General features: G+C 38.3%; 2 protein-coding genes across 2 annotated transcripts in view; both read right to left on the reverse strand.

The window, feature by feature from the left end:
• Positions 1–17,713, reverse strand: part of LOC134821613 (uncharacterized) — a 101,908-nt gene that overhangs the window by 49,201 nt on the left and 34,994 nt on the right. The window lies entirely within an intron of this gene.
• Positions 4,443–5,750, reverse strand: LOC134822172 (protein krueppel-like). The gene is made up of 2 exons (XM_063833086.1): positions 5,358–5,750; positions 4,443–4,696 (listed from the first exon to the last, which is right to left on the reverse strand). Exons 1-2 carry the CDS (start codon positions 5,674–5,676, stop codon positions 4,443–4,445), a joined length of 573 nt encoding a protein of 190 aa, XP_063689156.1. The 5' UTR covers positions 5,677–5,750.

Genomic DNA, 17,713 nt, shown 5'->3' on the forward strand with positions numbered 1-17,713 from the left:
GAACATTCCTCATGTGAACCAACCTATGACCACTTTGGCCGAACCTCTTCTCACAAAATTGGCAGCGGAACCGTTTCATCTTCAGATGGACGTTTCTAATGTGCACGTCCAAGCGGGCATATTTGTTGTTACAGTGAGGGCAGACTCTACGACCGTACGTGTGGTGACCAGAGGGTTCACTAACTCTAACTGGGAGGAGGCGGTATACAGCTGAGGAAGTGAACGGGTGACACAGATGTGATATAATAGGGGTGACAAAGGCGTGAAAGCGGATATTCTCTAGGCTTGAAAGGGGAACTTATATACGGTAATACGGGGACTTGTAAACGAATTCTTATAAACGGATCATGTGTACAGAGTATTTTAGGATCATTTTGGTGACAAAACAGGACATAAATTATGCAGGATTGATTTGAACCAATATTTACACATTTTTGTTTCAAAAGTTTTAAAAGCCGACAAAAATATGAAATCTAACAGACGATTATCAAATAAGCTCCCAAGCGCCCGCGTCCGGAAGTGGAATGTCAGAAAACGGCCGTCCCCTCTTAACATCGTTCTCAATCCGTTCCTCTTTAAAGAAAGTGTCTGCTGATCTCTGGTCAAACAGTCTACTGTGAACGTTCCTCATATGTGACAGTCTATTCCAACTTGTCCCAAATTTCTTCTCACAGAACTGACATCTGAACCGTTTTATCTTCAGATGTACGGTTGGTATATGGATGTCTAAGCGGGCGAAATGGACGTTGCAGTGAGGGCATAGTCCACTGCGGTCATGGGGCTTCCGTTTCCGGGCTGAAGAGGAAGGCAAAGTCAATTCTTTAAATATTTATGTCAGAACTTAAAATTGCACAGTTCTGCATAACACCACTGTATTAGACCGGGTTTAATGTTAGGGTATCATGCTTGTTAATATGGTTTTTAATTCGAGGGTCAATATCACTAAGATCCTAGATGTATCTTGGAAGAATTGGATCGCTTTCAAAATATGTTATGACAAATCAACCGTCATGTTTAGATGTTCAACTTTAATAGTTCTTTTTTACCAGAAAATAAGACAGTGGAATATAGTAAATTAAACCAGATAATAAAAGTTATTTCGATTTAACAGGGTTATCTCAGCTTCTACATCAAAAATATATCTTCCTACGAAACAGTCACCGAAAGTATCCAATTCCACACACTTTATCATCAGTAGTTGGAGTCCAGACCTTCAGGGTCGATTATTATGAAAATCAGTCTCCAAATAAGAGCTAGGTCGCCCTACTCTTATACCATTCTCCTCTCGCTCCATTCTGAAGAATCTATCCGCTTCATTACGATCAAACAGTTCTTTGTGTACATTTCTCATGTGTGCAAGTCTATTACCACTCCGCACAAATCTTCTGTTGCAAAACTGGCATTTAAAACATTTTATCTTGAGGTGGACCTCCTTGATGTGGATGTTTAGGAAGGCAAACCGTTTGTTGCAGTGAGGACATACTCCACTGCTCTTTCCAACTAAAGTGAGGAAGAGAATCAAGGTATTAATTCATATCACGAGAATTCTTAGACGTTAATTTGGCTGATTGGTATTACTTTTTTCACTGAGTGACCTTCTTACTTCTACTTCCATAATAATATGGATCTTTTGAACTTCATTTTTGGCCAGTTATGTATTTTTTGTTTGAACCTCATAATATGAAAATTCATTACGGTTTAAATAAAGAGAAATGCAACAACATGATAATAATATGGAATGATATACATCCTCACTGTACTGCGCTTTTATTGTTTTAAGATTTATCGATATAAAATGGATCAGCAAAAAGTTCCGACAAATAAAATACATGTTGTATATAAACCACAGTTAAACCCCAACTAAAACCCTCACTTTAACCCCATCTCTCCCTCTCCATCCGCTCCCTCTTAAAGAACTGCTCAGCTGATTTCTTATCGTACACCTCAGTGTGCACATTCCTCATATGAACGAGTCTATCTCCACTTCTTCCAAACCTCTTATCACAGAACTGACACCTGTACTGCTTCAGCTTGAGATGTACGGTTGGTATATGGATGTCTAGGCGAGCAAAATGGACGTTGCAGTGAGGGCAGAGTCCAATGCGGTTATGAGGTTTCCGTTTCCGGGCTGAAGAAGTAATGTCAATTCTTTATGCAACAACACAATTATATGGAGTAAGATACACCCTTTTTATTGTTCAAGATTTATCGATTTACGGAGCTTTATCGGCTAGACAGATGCTTGAAATACCAAAAAATAGATCAGCTTAACGTTCCGGCAAATAAAATACATTTTGTCCCTAAAAGTACATGAACCCTAGTCAAACCCCAACTAAAACCCTCACTTTAACCCCATCTCTCCCTCTCCATTCTCTCCCTCTTAAAGAACTGCTCAGCTGATTTCTTATCGTACACCTCAGTGTGCACATTCCTCATATGAACGAGTCTATCTCCACTTCTTCCAAACCTCTTATCACAGAACTGACACCTGTACTGCTTCAGCTTGAGATGGACTGTCTCTACGTGGATCTTTACTTGTTTGAAGTAACGTTTGCAGTAGGGACACTCACCTTCGTATGTTTTGTATTGAGCCATGTTCTTGAGGTGTTGGCTGAAGTCTGAGGTATTATTGTCTTGGTCTTATGGGCAGAAAGAATACGAGTGCTTTTTAACATAAGTTGTGTACAGTTAAGAGTGATGCTTTTCGGACTGATGCTTTAGAAACGGCGGACGAAAATTATTATATTCGCGTTGGAACAATAAGTTCTATCGAAGTCTAGTACCATATATTCACCGCTGTAATGACCACCGTAATATGCGTAGAATTACATAATCTAATGATTAACATAAAGACATGACAGTCATATTCCCGTTAAAATAAAACCTAACAAATGAAAATATTGTTCCCACTCAGCAAAATACCAGACTCAGTCTCACAAGTTTGCTCTCTCCAGCTGGGCCTCTCTCACAAGTTAGCTCTCTCCAGCCTCTCTCCAGCCTCTCTCACAAGTTAGCTCTCTCCAGCCGCTCTCTCCTGAAGAATATCTCCGCTTTCTTTTGATCGAACAGTACTGGGTGACGGTTTCTCATGTGCATTAGTCTGTTCCCACTCCTTCCAAATGTCTGGTTACAAAACTGACACTTGTAGGGTTTCAGTTTGAAGTGAACTGTCTGAATGTGTATTTTAATCTGCTTGAAGTAACGGTTGCAATATGGGCATTCGCCGCCAGACATGGAAACGTTTCCGAGTTGCGATGGCAGCTGGGTTGAGCCTGAAGTTTTAATTTTGTCATTTCAAACGTCTAAAATTTGGGGTAGGACGGATAGGTGATCTATGAGCATATTTTGGAGTTTAGCGAAGATTATTGAGAAATTCAATGTTGGGTATGCTATCTGTGCCAAAATTTTGAAAATAATCGTGCAATTGAAATAAAAAATAGGTATTACGTAATTGATTGGAAAAGCAACCCTTGGTTGCACAAAAATTACAAAAACTAAATACAGAAACTGAAATACCCAAAAAATTGGTAAATTTATTTCCAAAAATTTAAAAAGCTACTTGTGAAACCAGCAGAAAGTAAAATAAAACTAGCCGGAGTAACAGAAAATAACCAATAGTGGACCCTGGTCCACGTACCTAATTGTCTAATTGCACGGACTACCACTTATTAACTTGATGATCATGTACCAGTCTCATATGCACCAGCCTATGTCCACTCTGCGTATACTCCTTGCTACAATAATAACACTTGTACGGTTTAAGCTTGAGGTGCACTGCTGCGATATGTCGAGCTAGACTTGAGGCTCTACTGTATCTCTTGTGGCAGTGAGCACACTGGACTGGCTCTTCTACTTGCATGTAACGGGGTCCTGGGTGGGGGTACTGTGTTTACACTGTGGTTTACGCTGTGGTTTACGCTGTGGTTTACACTGTGGTCTATGCTTTACAGTGGCTAGTATAGCTTCCTATCACAACTTATTCACTAGATTAGATGGAAAATGGTGGATATCAACTTGTGTGTTACAAGTTGATGTGGTAACGCTTGAGTATCTAGATTGTGGAATTGGAAGGATGGAATTTTTTATAAAGAACTTTATATTTTGCATATTCAAGAAATTCAGCGATGACTTAGCCTTTTTAAATTCATTTAATCTAAAAAGAAGACACTGAGATTACGAATGAAACAAACTACAAAATCAATACGGTAAGTATATAAATATCTTTCATGCTGTGCAAAAATTAGGTGCAAAAACAAATGGTAAGAAATAAGAAAAATTATATAAATAAAGTACATTTTTAATCGCAAATCATCGATAGTTTTTGCATGAAACAAAAAAATGTATATAGATAAACGTGGTACTGTTCGTGTATAATCACTAACCATGGACGACAACAGCATGTATAAGCCAACAATGTGGGGAAGTTTAAACGCCAAAAAACCTTAATCCAACAAGGTTACGTCTAAATTCTCAGACTCAGTGCTATCCAAATCAGCACAGTTTTTCATATTAATCTTATGTTTTCTCTCCATATGGACCACCAGATGAGTTTTGCGTCCGAAGCGCCAGTCACACAGATCACACGCGTAAGGTTTCAGCTTGAAGTGGACGGCGGTGATGTGACGTTTCAGGTGGGATGCAAAGAACTTGTGGCAGTAGGGGCAGGTGGTGTTGGTATCACGGATTTTAGGGACACCTGGGAGTGGGGAGGTTACTTTGAGAGACCGTAATAATATGTGAAGTGTGAACGACCACTTGTATTACAGAAATTTGGGTTTTAGAGCCAGAAAATCTAATTTTGGTTTTTTATTGTGGTATGTTTTTGAGTTTTGAAGCTCATTATTGTTTTCAATCAAGTTGATTTTAAAATTAGTAGGTGAAGAAAGGAGACAAGCATATAAAGTTGATAAATTTAACATTCGTTGAAAAACAACGGTACAAATTCTAAAAATCTGTAAATAGTAAAGTAGTGTTGAATAGTATTTTCAAGACTTCAAGACAATCTTTAAAACTTAAAACATGGTTTAAAAACCAAACGATATTCACCAATGATAGCTGTGATCGAATTTGTAAAAGCAAAAATATTAAAACAATTTCAACCGAATAAACGTAATGCAAGTACGCATTTCCAATCATTAATTAATTCCCTTAAATAATTCAATTAGAAGCATATCGTAAAAATATCCCAAAGAAAGTACTACAATTCCCAGAATTTGGCTGTTTGCCAGAAGTTTGCTGTTTGCCAAGATCTTAGTCAGAGACTGTTAGCATAGGTGTATGGATACGTAACAACCTGTCCTAGAAATGGAGGCCGTCGTGATATTTAAATGCGGAGTTACATATGAAAAAGTGGTTTTAATACGGTGTGTGTTTATGCGTCCTCATATGTCTCATTTTATCACTATTCTGAATAAATCTTTTATCACAATAATCACATTTGATGTGTTTAGTTCTGAAATGTACTGCTTGCACGTGCCGGTTCAGCCTTGAATAAGATTTGTGACAGAATGGACACACCGAACCGGACACTGCACGCTGTTCTTTAGGATGTCTAGACTCAGAGATACATTTCTTGGAGTCGTTGTAATTTATTGGAGGGGCGTAATAAATGCTTTCAGGATCTGAAATGTTTTTGCACGTGTAAGTTTTTGCACCTGTAAGTTGAGTGAGATACATTGAGTGTGATGCTACATATTTGATCTGCCTGATAATAAATATATTTCTCAATGCTCACGGCTATTCATACACGAAATATCACGGGGAGACGATGAGTTCCATTGTTAATTCATAAATAATGAGGGCCATAATAAAAATGTTAATATTCAAGACTTCATCTCCAAACATCAAATTCCCTTTCCACTGTTTATCAGTATCAGCCTATGTTTCCGTTTGCAATGCCTTATTTTATCACTATTTTGGATGAATCTCTTGTCACAGTACTCGCATTTGATCAGCTTGCGACCTAAGTGGACGCCGTTTACATGTCTTTTAAGATGGGTACCGAAATACTAATGACAGAATGGACACGGGCCAAAGTCTTGATCTGTGGTGCCTGAAAATGATGAAAGATATATTGCAATGCCTGCATTAAATTTGTGAAGATAGAATCTTATTTTGGTTCACTTCATTTGAAGTGAACCAAATTGAGTTGCGTTCAAATGCTCGACGGTGAAGCAGAATCATTTCATCTAAGCCCAAGGATTTTTGGTGAGCTATAAAAAACCTTACTGCATTAAAACGGTTAATAAATTTTCAGACTAAGAGAACATGAGTTATGATACCAACAAAGCTTTTATCAGGGTATAAGTCACTTTTTATAGTTTTTCTTTTCACAACTTTTCGTATGCCTCAAACGATCAGTATTATGAATGAACCCCTTGTCACAAATATGACATTTGAAGGGTTTGAAGCGGAGATGAACTCCTCTGATATGTCTCTTTAAGTTTCCGGGGCTGACTGAGCTGTATCTATGACAGTAAGGACATGTTTCTTGACTAACTTTTGTCATATAAACTGCATTTGGAAGACCTGAAATATTTTAGAGTCCAGCATGTATGACCAAATAGAATTTAGGGTATTGTGCCATCTACATCAGTAGAGCGATTTTCTCTGCAAAGCCTTAAAAATTAACATTTACGATGACTATCAACGACCAACTATTAACACAGGCCACCTATTAAGAGAGAAAAAGGAAAGAACCCGAATTTATCGTCTAAATAAGAGAATTACATTTTTGTCCCAAAATATCTTGTGGTTACTATGGTTACAAAATGCGCTATCATATCTTGTAAATAAATTCAGCCCAAAAACTTTTATACGAAACAAAAAACTTCAATGCATTCGGCTGACGTGCTTGAGCCTATCACAGTTTTGTATAAATCTCTTGTCACAATATGGACACTTGAAGGGTTTAAACCCTAAGTGAACTCCCTTGATGTGCCTTTGTAAGTTCCCTGAACAGTACTTCAAGCAGTAGGGACATGTTCCTTGGTTTCCCTTGGGCATTTGCCATGGACCTGAAATTTATATGTTCGAAAAAGTCATTGGAGTGAAATAAGTGAATTAAGGTCCAAATTCCTTTGGTTGCTCCTTCGTGATAAATGTGCAGGTAAAACTGTTCAACATTGCTGATAAATGATACATCTACTATCTCCATTTTCCGTAATATTTATCAAAAATCTATTAAAGAGCTTTATTAAAAGAACAAATAATAAGATGTTATCTGTAGCGACTTAATTATCAACTGAGTCATAAAATATAGATTCAAGCATGGATCCAAACGTTTAAATGTTAATTTATTGCTTAATCTTTAGCTTTGGTACAAGCTCCAAATGTAATCTTCATCGCTGTTTTTAGAAATGTAAATATTATCCATTACGAATTACGATGAATCCGTTTAATATGATCGATTCTATTACTATTCTGAGTGAACCTCGCATCACAATATCCGCATTTATATGGCTTCAGACCAAGGTGCACCCACTTGATGTGCCTATGTAAGTTTCCTGAACAACTTCGTTGGCAGAAGGGGCAGGTTCCACGGTTTCCTTTGGGCATTCTCCATGAACCTGAAATATGCATAAAAACCAGCTTTCTTCTTTAGGTCATTGAAGACTAGGTGTGATACACTCATTGTAGCTCATTATTTATTTGGGATGGCATTACTGTTGTTATATGATAGAATGCCAGGCTTGAACTAGAAAGTCAAATTGAAAAGGGCAATTTAAGTAACATACCAAAAATAGGATATTAACAAATTCTGCCAGTCTTTGTACCGAAAAATCAAGATACAATTTTTGTTGGAGGCACTTCTAAGTTCTAACTCATTTCCGATGTCTTCGGTTCACGTGACTGGCTTTGTGACTCTTTTGACTAAATCTCAAACCACAGTATTCACACTGGAAAGACTTCACTTTGAAGTGGACTCCTTTTATGTGTCTGAGTAGATGTCTTTGGAAGAGTTTCTGGCAGTAAGGACAATAGCCTTGGTCTTCACTAGAGCCTCGATAATAACCTGTTGGGAGCACATCTGAAACGTTGTTAAAATAAATAGGGGACAGCTAATGTCTATATTCCTTTTACAGTATTACGTTGGATGGTAATAAATTCTGATGCATTCCATCGCTTCTTTAACCTTGTAATGCATTACTACGATGTTCATTGTGGTGTGTATAACCTCAGAATATATCTTATGAGTGTAAAAAGAAAATTCAGATGAAACAACGGTTTCTGAAAGTATCTAGGCGTGTATCTAACAGCCAGGGTATCAACTGTTCAATGCTAATGGGACGGATTATTCTCGATCACCAATTCCAGACCACTTCTTATTCACAATTATATGTCTGTTGTTTCATGACGTGCACATTCCTAAAATGCTTGACTTTATCACTCTTCTGAATGAACCTAGCACTACAGTAGTCACACTTGTATGGCTTCAGACCAAGGTGCACTGCTCTTATGTGTCTACGTAGGTTTTTCTTGCAGACTTTCTGGCAGTAAGGGCAAATTCCCAGGTCTGGGTCAGTGGGCTGGGTTACTAGTGACGTAACAGTGACGTCATTGGACTGGGTTACTATAGAATCTGAAACGGTTTTTAGAATCAATCAGATGTATCAGGCAAAAAGCACGTTATGAACTAGCCATGGGCGATATTTAAAGATTGCGGATTTATCATATTATTCTGATGCAGATCTTGAAATTTAGATGCTATAAATTAACTTAAACCATTACACAAGAGTATTTTTTGATTCTGCAACTATTTAACACCAGTTCAAATGTCAATTAACTGTCCCTCCTAAGGCACCAATCCTAGATTTACTGTCTATCCAACTTATCAACTTTGAAAACAAAATCTTTTCCGCCGCAATGTAACCGTCTCACATGATCAACCCTGCTACTTTTCTGAGTAAATCTGGAATCACAATAGTCGCATTTGTAGGGCTTCATTTTGAGGTGCACTCCCATGATGTGTCTCCGCAGGTTTCTCTGGAAGTATTTCTGACAATAGGGGCACCGACCGTGGTCTTCACCGTGAGCAAGGCGCTTAGTGAGAAAATCTGAAACGTTGTAAAAATAAAACGTCCGAAGAAGGTACAATTCAACTACAGGATGGTATTTTAGGAGGACGGTATGTGACTGCATATTGTGATAAGTCCTACGTCTTCAGCATTGTACTACCACTGGATAAACGCAACATTAACAAAGAGCTATGATGAAATTATAAAGAACATGAAAATACAAGAAACACTTTAACAAATCTGATAATTTATCTAACAAGAAGATCATCTCCAGTTCACTGTCCACTGCTACACAGTTGAATCTTCCTTGAGATACAGTTCCGAGCTCAGTTCTGGAAATGTCCTGCCATGCATCCTGCTGACATGCTTCACTTTATCACTCTTCTGAATAAACCGGACTTCACAGTAGTCACACTTGTAGGGTTTCTCGTTCAGATGAACTCCCATTATGTGCCGAAATAAGTGTCGTTTGTAGTTCTTCTGACAATAAGGACAGATTCCTCGGTCTGAACCGTGGGCACGGCGTTTTTCTAGGAAATTTGAAACGTTTTGAACTTGAAATAACATTGTTTGAATCTTCCTTCGCCATGAATCCGTTTAATATGCTTAAATCGGTCACTTTTCTGACTGAATCTCGATTCACAGTATTCACACTTAAAAGGCTTCACTTTGAAATGAACGCCTTTTATGTGTCTCCCCAGGTTTCTCTGGAAGTATTTCTGACAGTAGGGGCACCGACCGTGGTCTTCACCGTGAGCAAGGCGCTTAGTGAGAAAATCTGAAACGTTGTAAAAATAAAACGTCCGAAGAAGGACGAAGGTACAATTCAACTACAGGATGGTATTTTAAGAGGACGGTATGTGACTGCATATTGTGATAAGTCCTACGTCTTCAGCATTGTACTACCACTGGATAAACGCAACATTAACAAAGAGCTATGATGAAATTATAAAGAACATGAAAATACAAGAAACACTTTAACAAATCTGATAATTTATCTAACAAGAAGATCATCTCCAGTTCACTGTCCACTGCTACACAGTTGAATCTTCCTTGAGATACAGTTCCGAGCTCAGTTCTGGAAATGTCCTGCCATGCATCCTGCTGACATGCTTCACTTTATCACTCTTCTGAATAAACCGGACTTCACAGTAGTCACACTTGTAGGGTTTCTCGTTCAGATGAACTCCCATTATGTGCCGAAATAAGTGTCGTTTGTAGTTCTTCTGACAATAAGGACAGATTCCTCGGTCTGAACCGTGGGCACGGCGTTTTTCTAGGAAATCTGAAACGTTTTGAACTTGAAATAACATTGTTGTGGCTGGTTACGCTGCTATCAGAGGCATTCACTGTGAAAATTGGAGGCAGTTTAAAAGTTCGAATCAGCTGCAGTTTAGTAGCACTGGGTGGGACTTCTAAAAATGTAACACTATTTGATGGTCAGATCTTTAAATTCTCAAAAAAAATATGGACAACGTTTTTATATTAAGATGAAAAAATGAAGAAGTATAACGAAATAAAGTTAATCAACACGATAGCATAATATAATCCATAATTTTCTTATAAAGTCGCATCCAAATGATATCGCACTGTTTATTTCTAATTCCGAAACCAGAAGAAGAGTTTAACATATTCTTACTCGACTATATATGTAGCTATATATTAAAGTTGTTCTAGACGATGAACCCGTTTTATATGCTTGACTTTACTACTCTTCTAGGTGAATCTGGAATCACAAAGGTCACATTTATACGGTTTCTCATTGAAGTGAACTGCCGTGATATGGCAGAGTAAGTGGCGTTTTTAGTTTCAAATCACACGGTCTGCACCGTTTTGAACATAATTAGCTATCATAATTAGTAGTAATTGGTTGCAGGTTATGTGGCTAGCTACACTTGTATCTGAGGCATTTAGTATTAACTGTGAAAATTGGAATCGACAGCGGTGGTTGGGCACCAAGTGTAACTCGTCGCTATTTTATTATTACTATCACATCTTCCCCAGGCTGGGTCATTAAAGACAAAACTTGTAGTTAATGTGAAATGAAAAGGTAAGAAATAAGTTAAGTAACAATAACACAGATGATATATTTGTAAAACTCACATTAAACAAAGCCAAAGAAGTTGTCGCGTTTATAAAATCTAATATAAACGATTCCTTAAATTAAACAATTTGCTCAACAGTACCAGACAAGTGAGACACGTGCAGTGAAATCTTAATGTTTAAATTTCTAAACAGTTGTAAAATCAACTGTATAACGGTTTGAATCTTCCTTCGCCATGAATCCGTTTAATATGCTTAAATCGGTCACTTTTCTGACTAAATCTCGATTCACAGTATTCACACTTAAAAGGCTTCACTTTGAAATGAACGCCTTTTATGTGTCTCCGTAAGTTTCCTTGGTAGAATTTCCGGCAGTAAGGACAAAATCCCTGGTCGGAGTCATGGACTGGGATACTAGTAGTATTACTAACTCTTTCCACGGAAACTGAAATGTTTTTTAAATAGCCGGTTACATACAAAAGCGTTTTATATTGAACAAACAGTGACGTCACAGTGACGTCACTGTAACGTAACTCAGTGACGTTGTTAAATATCATCATTGTTTTGGGCCCGCCACAGTGCTATAATCGTGAGACTTACACATGTTAACAGCATTATTTAAGAAATAAATAGCTAAAAATAAAAGATATTCAGAAAATATTAACGATTCAAAGTTCAGGTATAAACAGTCAAGAATCTTCCCCCGGAACGAATATCAGCTCATTAAGCGGTCTCATGTGCATCCTCTTAACATGCTTCACTTTATCACTCTTCTGAATAAACCTCACATCGCAAAAGTCGCACTTGTACGGTTTCACACCCAGGTGAACTCCTTTTATGTGCCGTTTCAGGTTAGCGGGGCACACTTTGAGGCAGTAAGGGCAGTGGCCACCGTCTGGGCGGATCTTACGACCAGAGTTGTCGAGAGTTTGATTGATTCCTGAGAGGGTATTTGCGCTTTATGGATTGGGAATTATATTGTGAATGAATGCTGACACTTTATAGTGATCTACACACTTTATTATTCCGCCCACTCCCCAGCCAAAAGAAGATTTAGATCTTAGTGACTATTGCAATAAAAGAGCCAGTAAGTTTAAGTAATTACATAACAAGACGAAAGGTTCAACATAGAAATTAGTGGCTCACCAACTCGGCCTGTTTACACTAAATAGAGATCTTGTCTAAGAAATACGTATAATACTTGATTAAACTATAGTTTTTCCATTAAATTACATTTTAATTAGGCTCGCATTTTAATCTGTCGCATTGTTTCTGTCTTTCCTGAAGCGGACGTGAACGGAGCGTTCGTGTCTACTTCTGTTTCCATTCAGAGAGAAAGTGGCAGGGCAAAATGAACATCTGTGAGGTTTTTGTTTCAAGTGTACCCCATTGATATGACGAGACAGCTGTCTGAAGTATCTGTGGCAATAGGGACAGGTGCCTTTGTATCCAAAACAGCTTCCTGGAGTGTTTCGAGTGTAATTTACAGGGTCTCTATGTGAATTTCCATGGATGTCTATGTAATGGAAAGGCGCTTTTATAAAGAATGATAAAATGCGTACTGATTATTCAAACTAGTTATAATACATATATATTTATCATTATTATCTTTAAGAAACTTCTTCAGCTCATAAATTGTCAGTTAACAAGGAGATGACTACACAACACAGTACACAGTTCACAGTTTGTCTTTTTTGTCAGAGCACCTCTGCTGGTGAGTGTCTCTGTTTCCCTTCTGCGCGAAACCAAGCCCACCACAGTGGGCCACCATGATAGTTTAGGCCATAAATCGACTTTCCTTAAATCCCATTTTCTTTATCTTATCTCCTAGTAAATAGATATACACATAAAGTGCAAAAACCCGAATTGGAAAATATTTAAATGCTGAATTTTGGCAGCGCGCCAAATATAGACATTTTTTTGACTGCCAAAAAAATCAATTTAAGCAGTGAAAATGGCCACTAAATCCCTGTGGCTCAGAAAAAAGGCCTAACAAGGTTTAATGATTATTTTGATGCCTCCTAGAACAGTTTTGAATGATCTTTCTGGTGAAATAGGCCTTATCATGCCAATCGATTAGGAAAAATTTACGCGCAGAGGCAAATTTTGACCCTCTTTTTCACCTTTTTTCAAGTCTTCAAGACCAGGAATAGTTGTTAGGGCCTTCTAGTGCCCACTAAAAACCACTTTTATCTTTAAGTACCGACAATTTCCTAACAAATGCAACCAAGAATGGTTCTGGCTGGATCTGGCTTTCCATTTTATGAATTTTTAAAAATCCCCATTTGCTCTCATTTTGGTGTATTTTCCTGGCGCTAAATAAGCAATATTCTAGTAAAAGGGAGGGGTTGAGTGTGCACTTCGATGTATAGAGTTTTTTGATGCTGAATCGGGTTAAATAGGTCATTTGTAACTCAAATCACCAAACAGCACATGTTGTGTCGCTATTCCCAACCCTGTGGGGGCCACGCCCATTTTTTTCATTACGCGCATATATGGGAAATCTGTATCTCAGCTTCTGAAGGTCTTAGAGACTCAAACTTTGGCTTAAAATGACCGCAATGCACATGTTTATATTGACACTATAAAGGTCATGAAGGCCCAAAATGCTTACTTTTGGAAAAAATCCAGAAAAACTAATTTTCACTGGGGCGAGAGTGAAAAAAATCTACTCTAGAAGCTAATTAACATTGAGTTTGCAGTTTGGTGTCTACAACTTATGGAGCGACACAATTCAGTTTCAGAAGCTCCTTCCAGCTATCTTATCTTATCCCCAAATGTATACATATAACCATCTCTGTGGTTACTTCAAACCACGTAAATAGTGGATTAAACTCCTGAAAGCGCGCGTGTTATGTGCACGTGTTCGCGGGTTGGGGAGCATTGAATTGGCTTCCTTTTACATAAAGTTGATTAAAAAAAACCCTTCTCTGATCGTGTTACCACTGGAAAGGATCATTCTGCACAGAATTCCCATTAAACATCAATTATAGGGATATAAAGGGTCTGCATATGAAAATGTTGAAAATTCGGAAAATTCAAAATATCGAAATAACTTTGTTTGTGATGACAATGGAGCTCTGAAAATGTCTTTAAACGACTTTTTGGGCCAAACAACTCTTAAGAACAGTATATATGGCCAATCAGACCATTCCTTCATGCCTAAACTATCATGACCCCCCTTCGCGGCCCACTGTGCCCACATAGGGCACACTTGTAGGGTTTCAGTCCGAAGTGAACAGCTCTGATGTGACGGTTAAGGCGGGAACTGTAGAAGTGATTGCAGAATGGACAGTTGCCTCGGTGTCCGTAATTCAGCAGGACTCCTGAAGAAATAGGAAATAGACATGATTCCAGCTCAGCACTTACTGTTCCTTCTTAATAACCCTGCACAGTTCAATATTTTCTCAAAGTAGCTCCACTAAAACATCAGTTCTATCTGCTGTGGGTCCTCTGCTCATGTTTTGTTTTATTTCCACTGGTGGTAAAGAAAGTGTCACAGTGGGAACACTTGTACGGTCTCAAGCCATAGTGTACAGCCTTAATGTGCCTCCAAAGCTTAGAAGCGTAGAATTTGTTGCAAAAGGGACAGTGACCTTTGTTTCCGTACTTCAGAGTACCTCCTGAAAAGGTACGGCTCAAAGTTTAGTGGTCATGTGACGACAAATGTGAATTTTTAGCGATACCAGACCAAGTTTTGTGAGTATGAGGTAAGCTGTTAGCTAGGTGTTTCACTTATTATTTAGGACAACTACTGTGCCTTCCTTTGTGCTATTTATGAAATTTATTACGATACAGAACATAAATAAAAAATAAAAGGCTCAATTTAATCAACAAAAATCAAGAAATCAAATGATTGGATATATCATAATTCATATCTGAATAGTAGTCATAAATACATTAAAGATAAGTTATAAAAAAGGAAAAAATAAAATTCTGCTCTTAAGCAAACATTCACTCCTTCTCATTTTTAAAATATATAACATGATTCCGTCGGACGTGCTTAATCCGGTTACCACTGTCTGCAAATGTAGCCGAACAGTACGAACACTTGAACAGTTTCAGCCGCAAGTGCACAGCCCGAATGTGACGGTTTAGTTTCGAGCTATAAAACTTGCAACAAAAAGGGCAAGTTCCCCGATAACCGTAATCTTCCAGGTTTCCTGAATAACCTGAAAGAAGTAAGTTCTAACTTATATAACATAACTTAATAACATCATCCACTAAGGCCATCTAAAAGGGCGGCTATCATTATGGGGTGTCTCTACATTAAAATGTTTCAATTGTTCATGTTTATGCTGGTTCCACTTGGTCTTGAAGGAAGCAGAGCAGAATGAACATTGGTGCTGTTTCAGATTATAGTGGACAGTTCTGATGTGACGATTGAGGTTTGTCTTGAAGTACTTGCTGCAAAAGGGGCAGTGACCTTTGTTACTGTGATTTATATCCAGTCTCCCTGAAACGTTAGAGAGATGTATTATGTGGAGATGAACTTGTATCTCAGGTATCAGGTATTATTAGTATCTCAGGTATTATTGATGCCGAAATACCTGTATCTCAGGTATTATTGATGCCGAAATGTCAAATTAACAGTGCCAAGGTCTAAGTTTACACAACTTAGTAGTGCTCCGGCTACTACAAACGTTACCAAGAAAGTCAATCAGAAATACCACCCAGACAATGTTGTTAAGGTTGCACAATCATGATAAAAGATAATTAACTCAATAAACCCTCAAGATAAAAATAATCCATCAGTCTACAACAATAACTGGTAACTCTCAAAACACTAAGAGATGTGTACATTTTTAGCAGAATGTCTCACTATCTCGTGCTTCAGCCTGTCTCTCTTGTCCTTGAAACTAGCCTTGCAGTAAGCACATTGATATGGTTTAAGGTTCAGACACACGGTTTTGACGTGCCGGTTGAGGTTTTGACTGAAGAATTTTTGGCAAAATGGGCAAGTTCCCTTGTTTCCATAATGTTGGAGCAGGTCATGAGTTTGGAGAAGGCTCCCTGAAACAGTGAGAATGATGGCAGATTTGAAAAAGCTGGTAAATGATGCATTTTAGTATTCATGAATTTTGATTTGATTATGATACAGGGTATATAGCACAGGCCAACAAGTAGGTATAAAACAAAGGGACATCTAACATCTTCCACAGCTAACGATCAACGACTGCGATTAAAACGGATAAAATTCAACACTCTGTTCAAATAAACTGTTATTTCGCAAGAAATAGCCTAATTTCTGTCTTTTCTGGACTTGTGAACAGCTATCATATGAGTATCCCTGTTCCCAGCTTGAGTAAACGTAGCATCACACAGTTTACACCGGTAGGGTCGCAGTTTCAAGTGCACTCCGTTGATGTGTCTGTTTAGCTTGGCTGCAAAGAACTTATGGCAGAAGGGACAGTCTCCTCTGTCTCCGCTCCTACCATCCGGGGTGGTTTTAACTCCTCCTTCAGGGGGATCAGACTGCTGCTTCAATGTTTCTGACAGGAATACTCATAATCGGGGCAGCACACATTGGGGTAAAGTGAATTGATAGTGTGGTATTTACTTATGCGATTACTCCGTCTATAAGAATGACCCGGCAGATGTCTAAGCATAACACGTATGATTTAATGATTGCTGTCAGCGAAATCAGATTAGAATTGTCGCTGAACCAAATTTGCAAGAAGCTAAAACTAAAGAAAATTAAAGTGTTCCTTTCTACCGTTCCACCATCTGAGCACACATCTTTTGTTCTATTTATAGATTGTTGTTCTTGAAAGGAGTTTTACAGCGTGATTTCAACTCGTGAGTCTTTTTGGCTGACATCTGGCTGAAATCTGGCATCACAAAACCGGCACTTGAAGGGCCTCATGCCCAAGTGGACACCTCTGATATGACGTACAAGCTTGCTCTTGAAGTATTTGTTGCAGTACGGACAGATCCCCCGGTCACATTGCAGCCCTGAGGTGGGATGCTGTTGAAGTGGGTGTTGATTAGCATTTTGTGAGGATTATTTGTGATGCTTCTTTGGATGAACGTTAGAGATAGTTTCTCAAGGCGGTTCTAAGTGACACTGTAACTCCTGTTGTTATCTTCTGACAAATGAAATTTTCATTTGATTTTCGACCACTAAAAAAGTAGTAATTTCTTTTTAAAAAAGGAGTAAAAGTAAGCAGTTCTAATGTATAAAAGTTCGTAATCATAAGAGAGTAACAATAAATTGTGTTTAACAGATCTCTGCCAATAAAAACTACAGTTCAACTCATCGTAACGAGATACCAATGTCATACGAGGTCCACGTGCTCCTTCATAATGCATTTTAAACTACATTAAATCCTTCTTGTGAACTCTCCAGAAGTGTTTCTCCTTCGTAGTCCTCTGAGCGAACGTCCAGTTGCACAGGGGACACTTGTAGGGCTTTAGCTTGAGGTGCACGTTGCGGATGTGGCGGTGGACGGAGCTGATGCCTGACTTGAAGGTTTTGTGACAGTGTGGGCAGGAGCTGCTCACTGGATCAGATGTTTGTTGGAGCAATGATCCTGAGAGGTGATGACTAAATGCTTGTTTTCGAAATGTTTCGTGATTATAGCTTTGTAGCTATGATGTCTGATTATTGTATATGGTGAATGACGTAAAATTGATGTACTTTCAAGAATGCT

The sequence above is a fragment of the Bolinopsis microptera genome, chromosome 10, assembly GCF_026151205.1.
Source record: "Bolinopsis microptera isolate Bmic1 chromosome 10, MBARI_Bmic_1.0, whole genome shotgun sequence".
Lineage (NCBI taxonomy): Eukaryota > Metazoa > Ctenophora > Tentaculata > Lobata > Bolinopsidae > Bolinopsis > Bolinopsis microptera.

Excerpts from the sequence above, each read along its gene's own strand:
- LOC134822172 (XM_063833086.1), bottom strand. The coding sequence starts at position 5,676 with ATGTATCTCACTCAACTTACAGGTGCAAAAACTTACACGTGCAAAAAC. Across the intron at positions 4,697-5,357 it reads GCATAAACACACACCGTATT|GTGTCCCTAAAATCCGTGAT; the intron begins AAAACCACTTTT and ends CCCCACTCCCAG.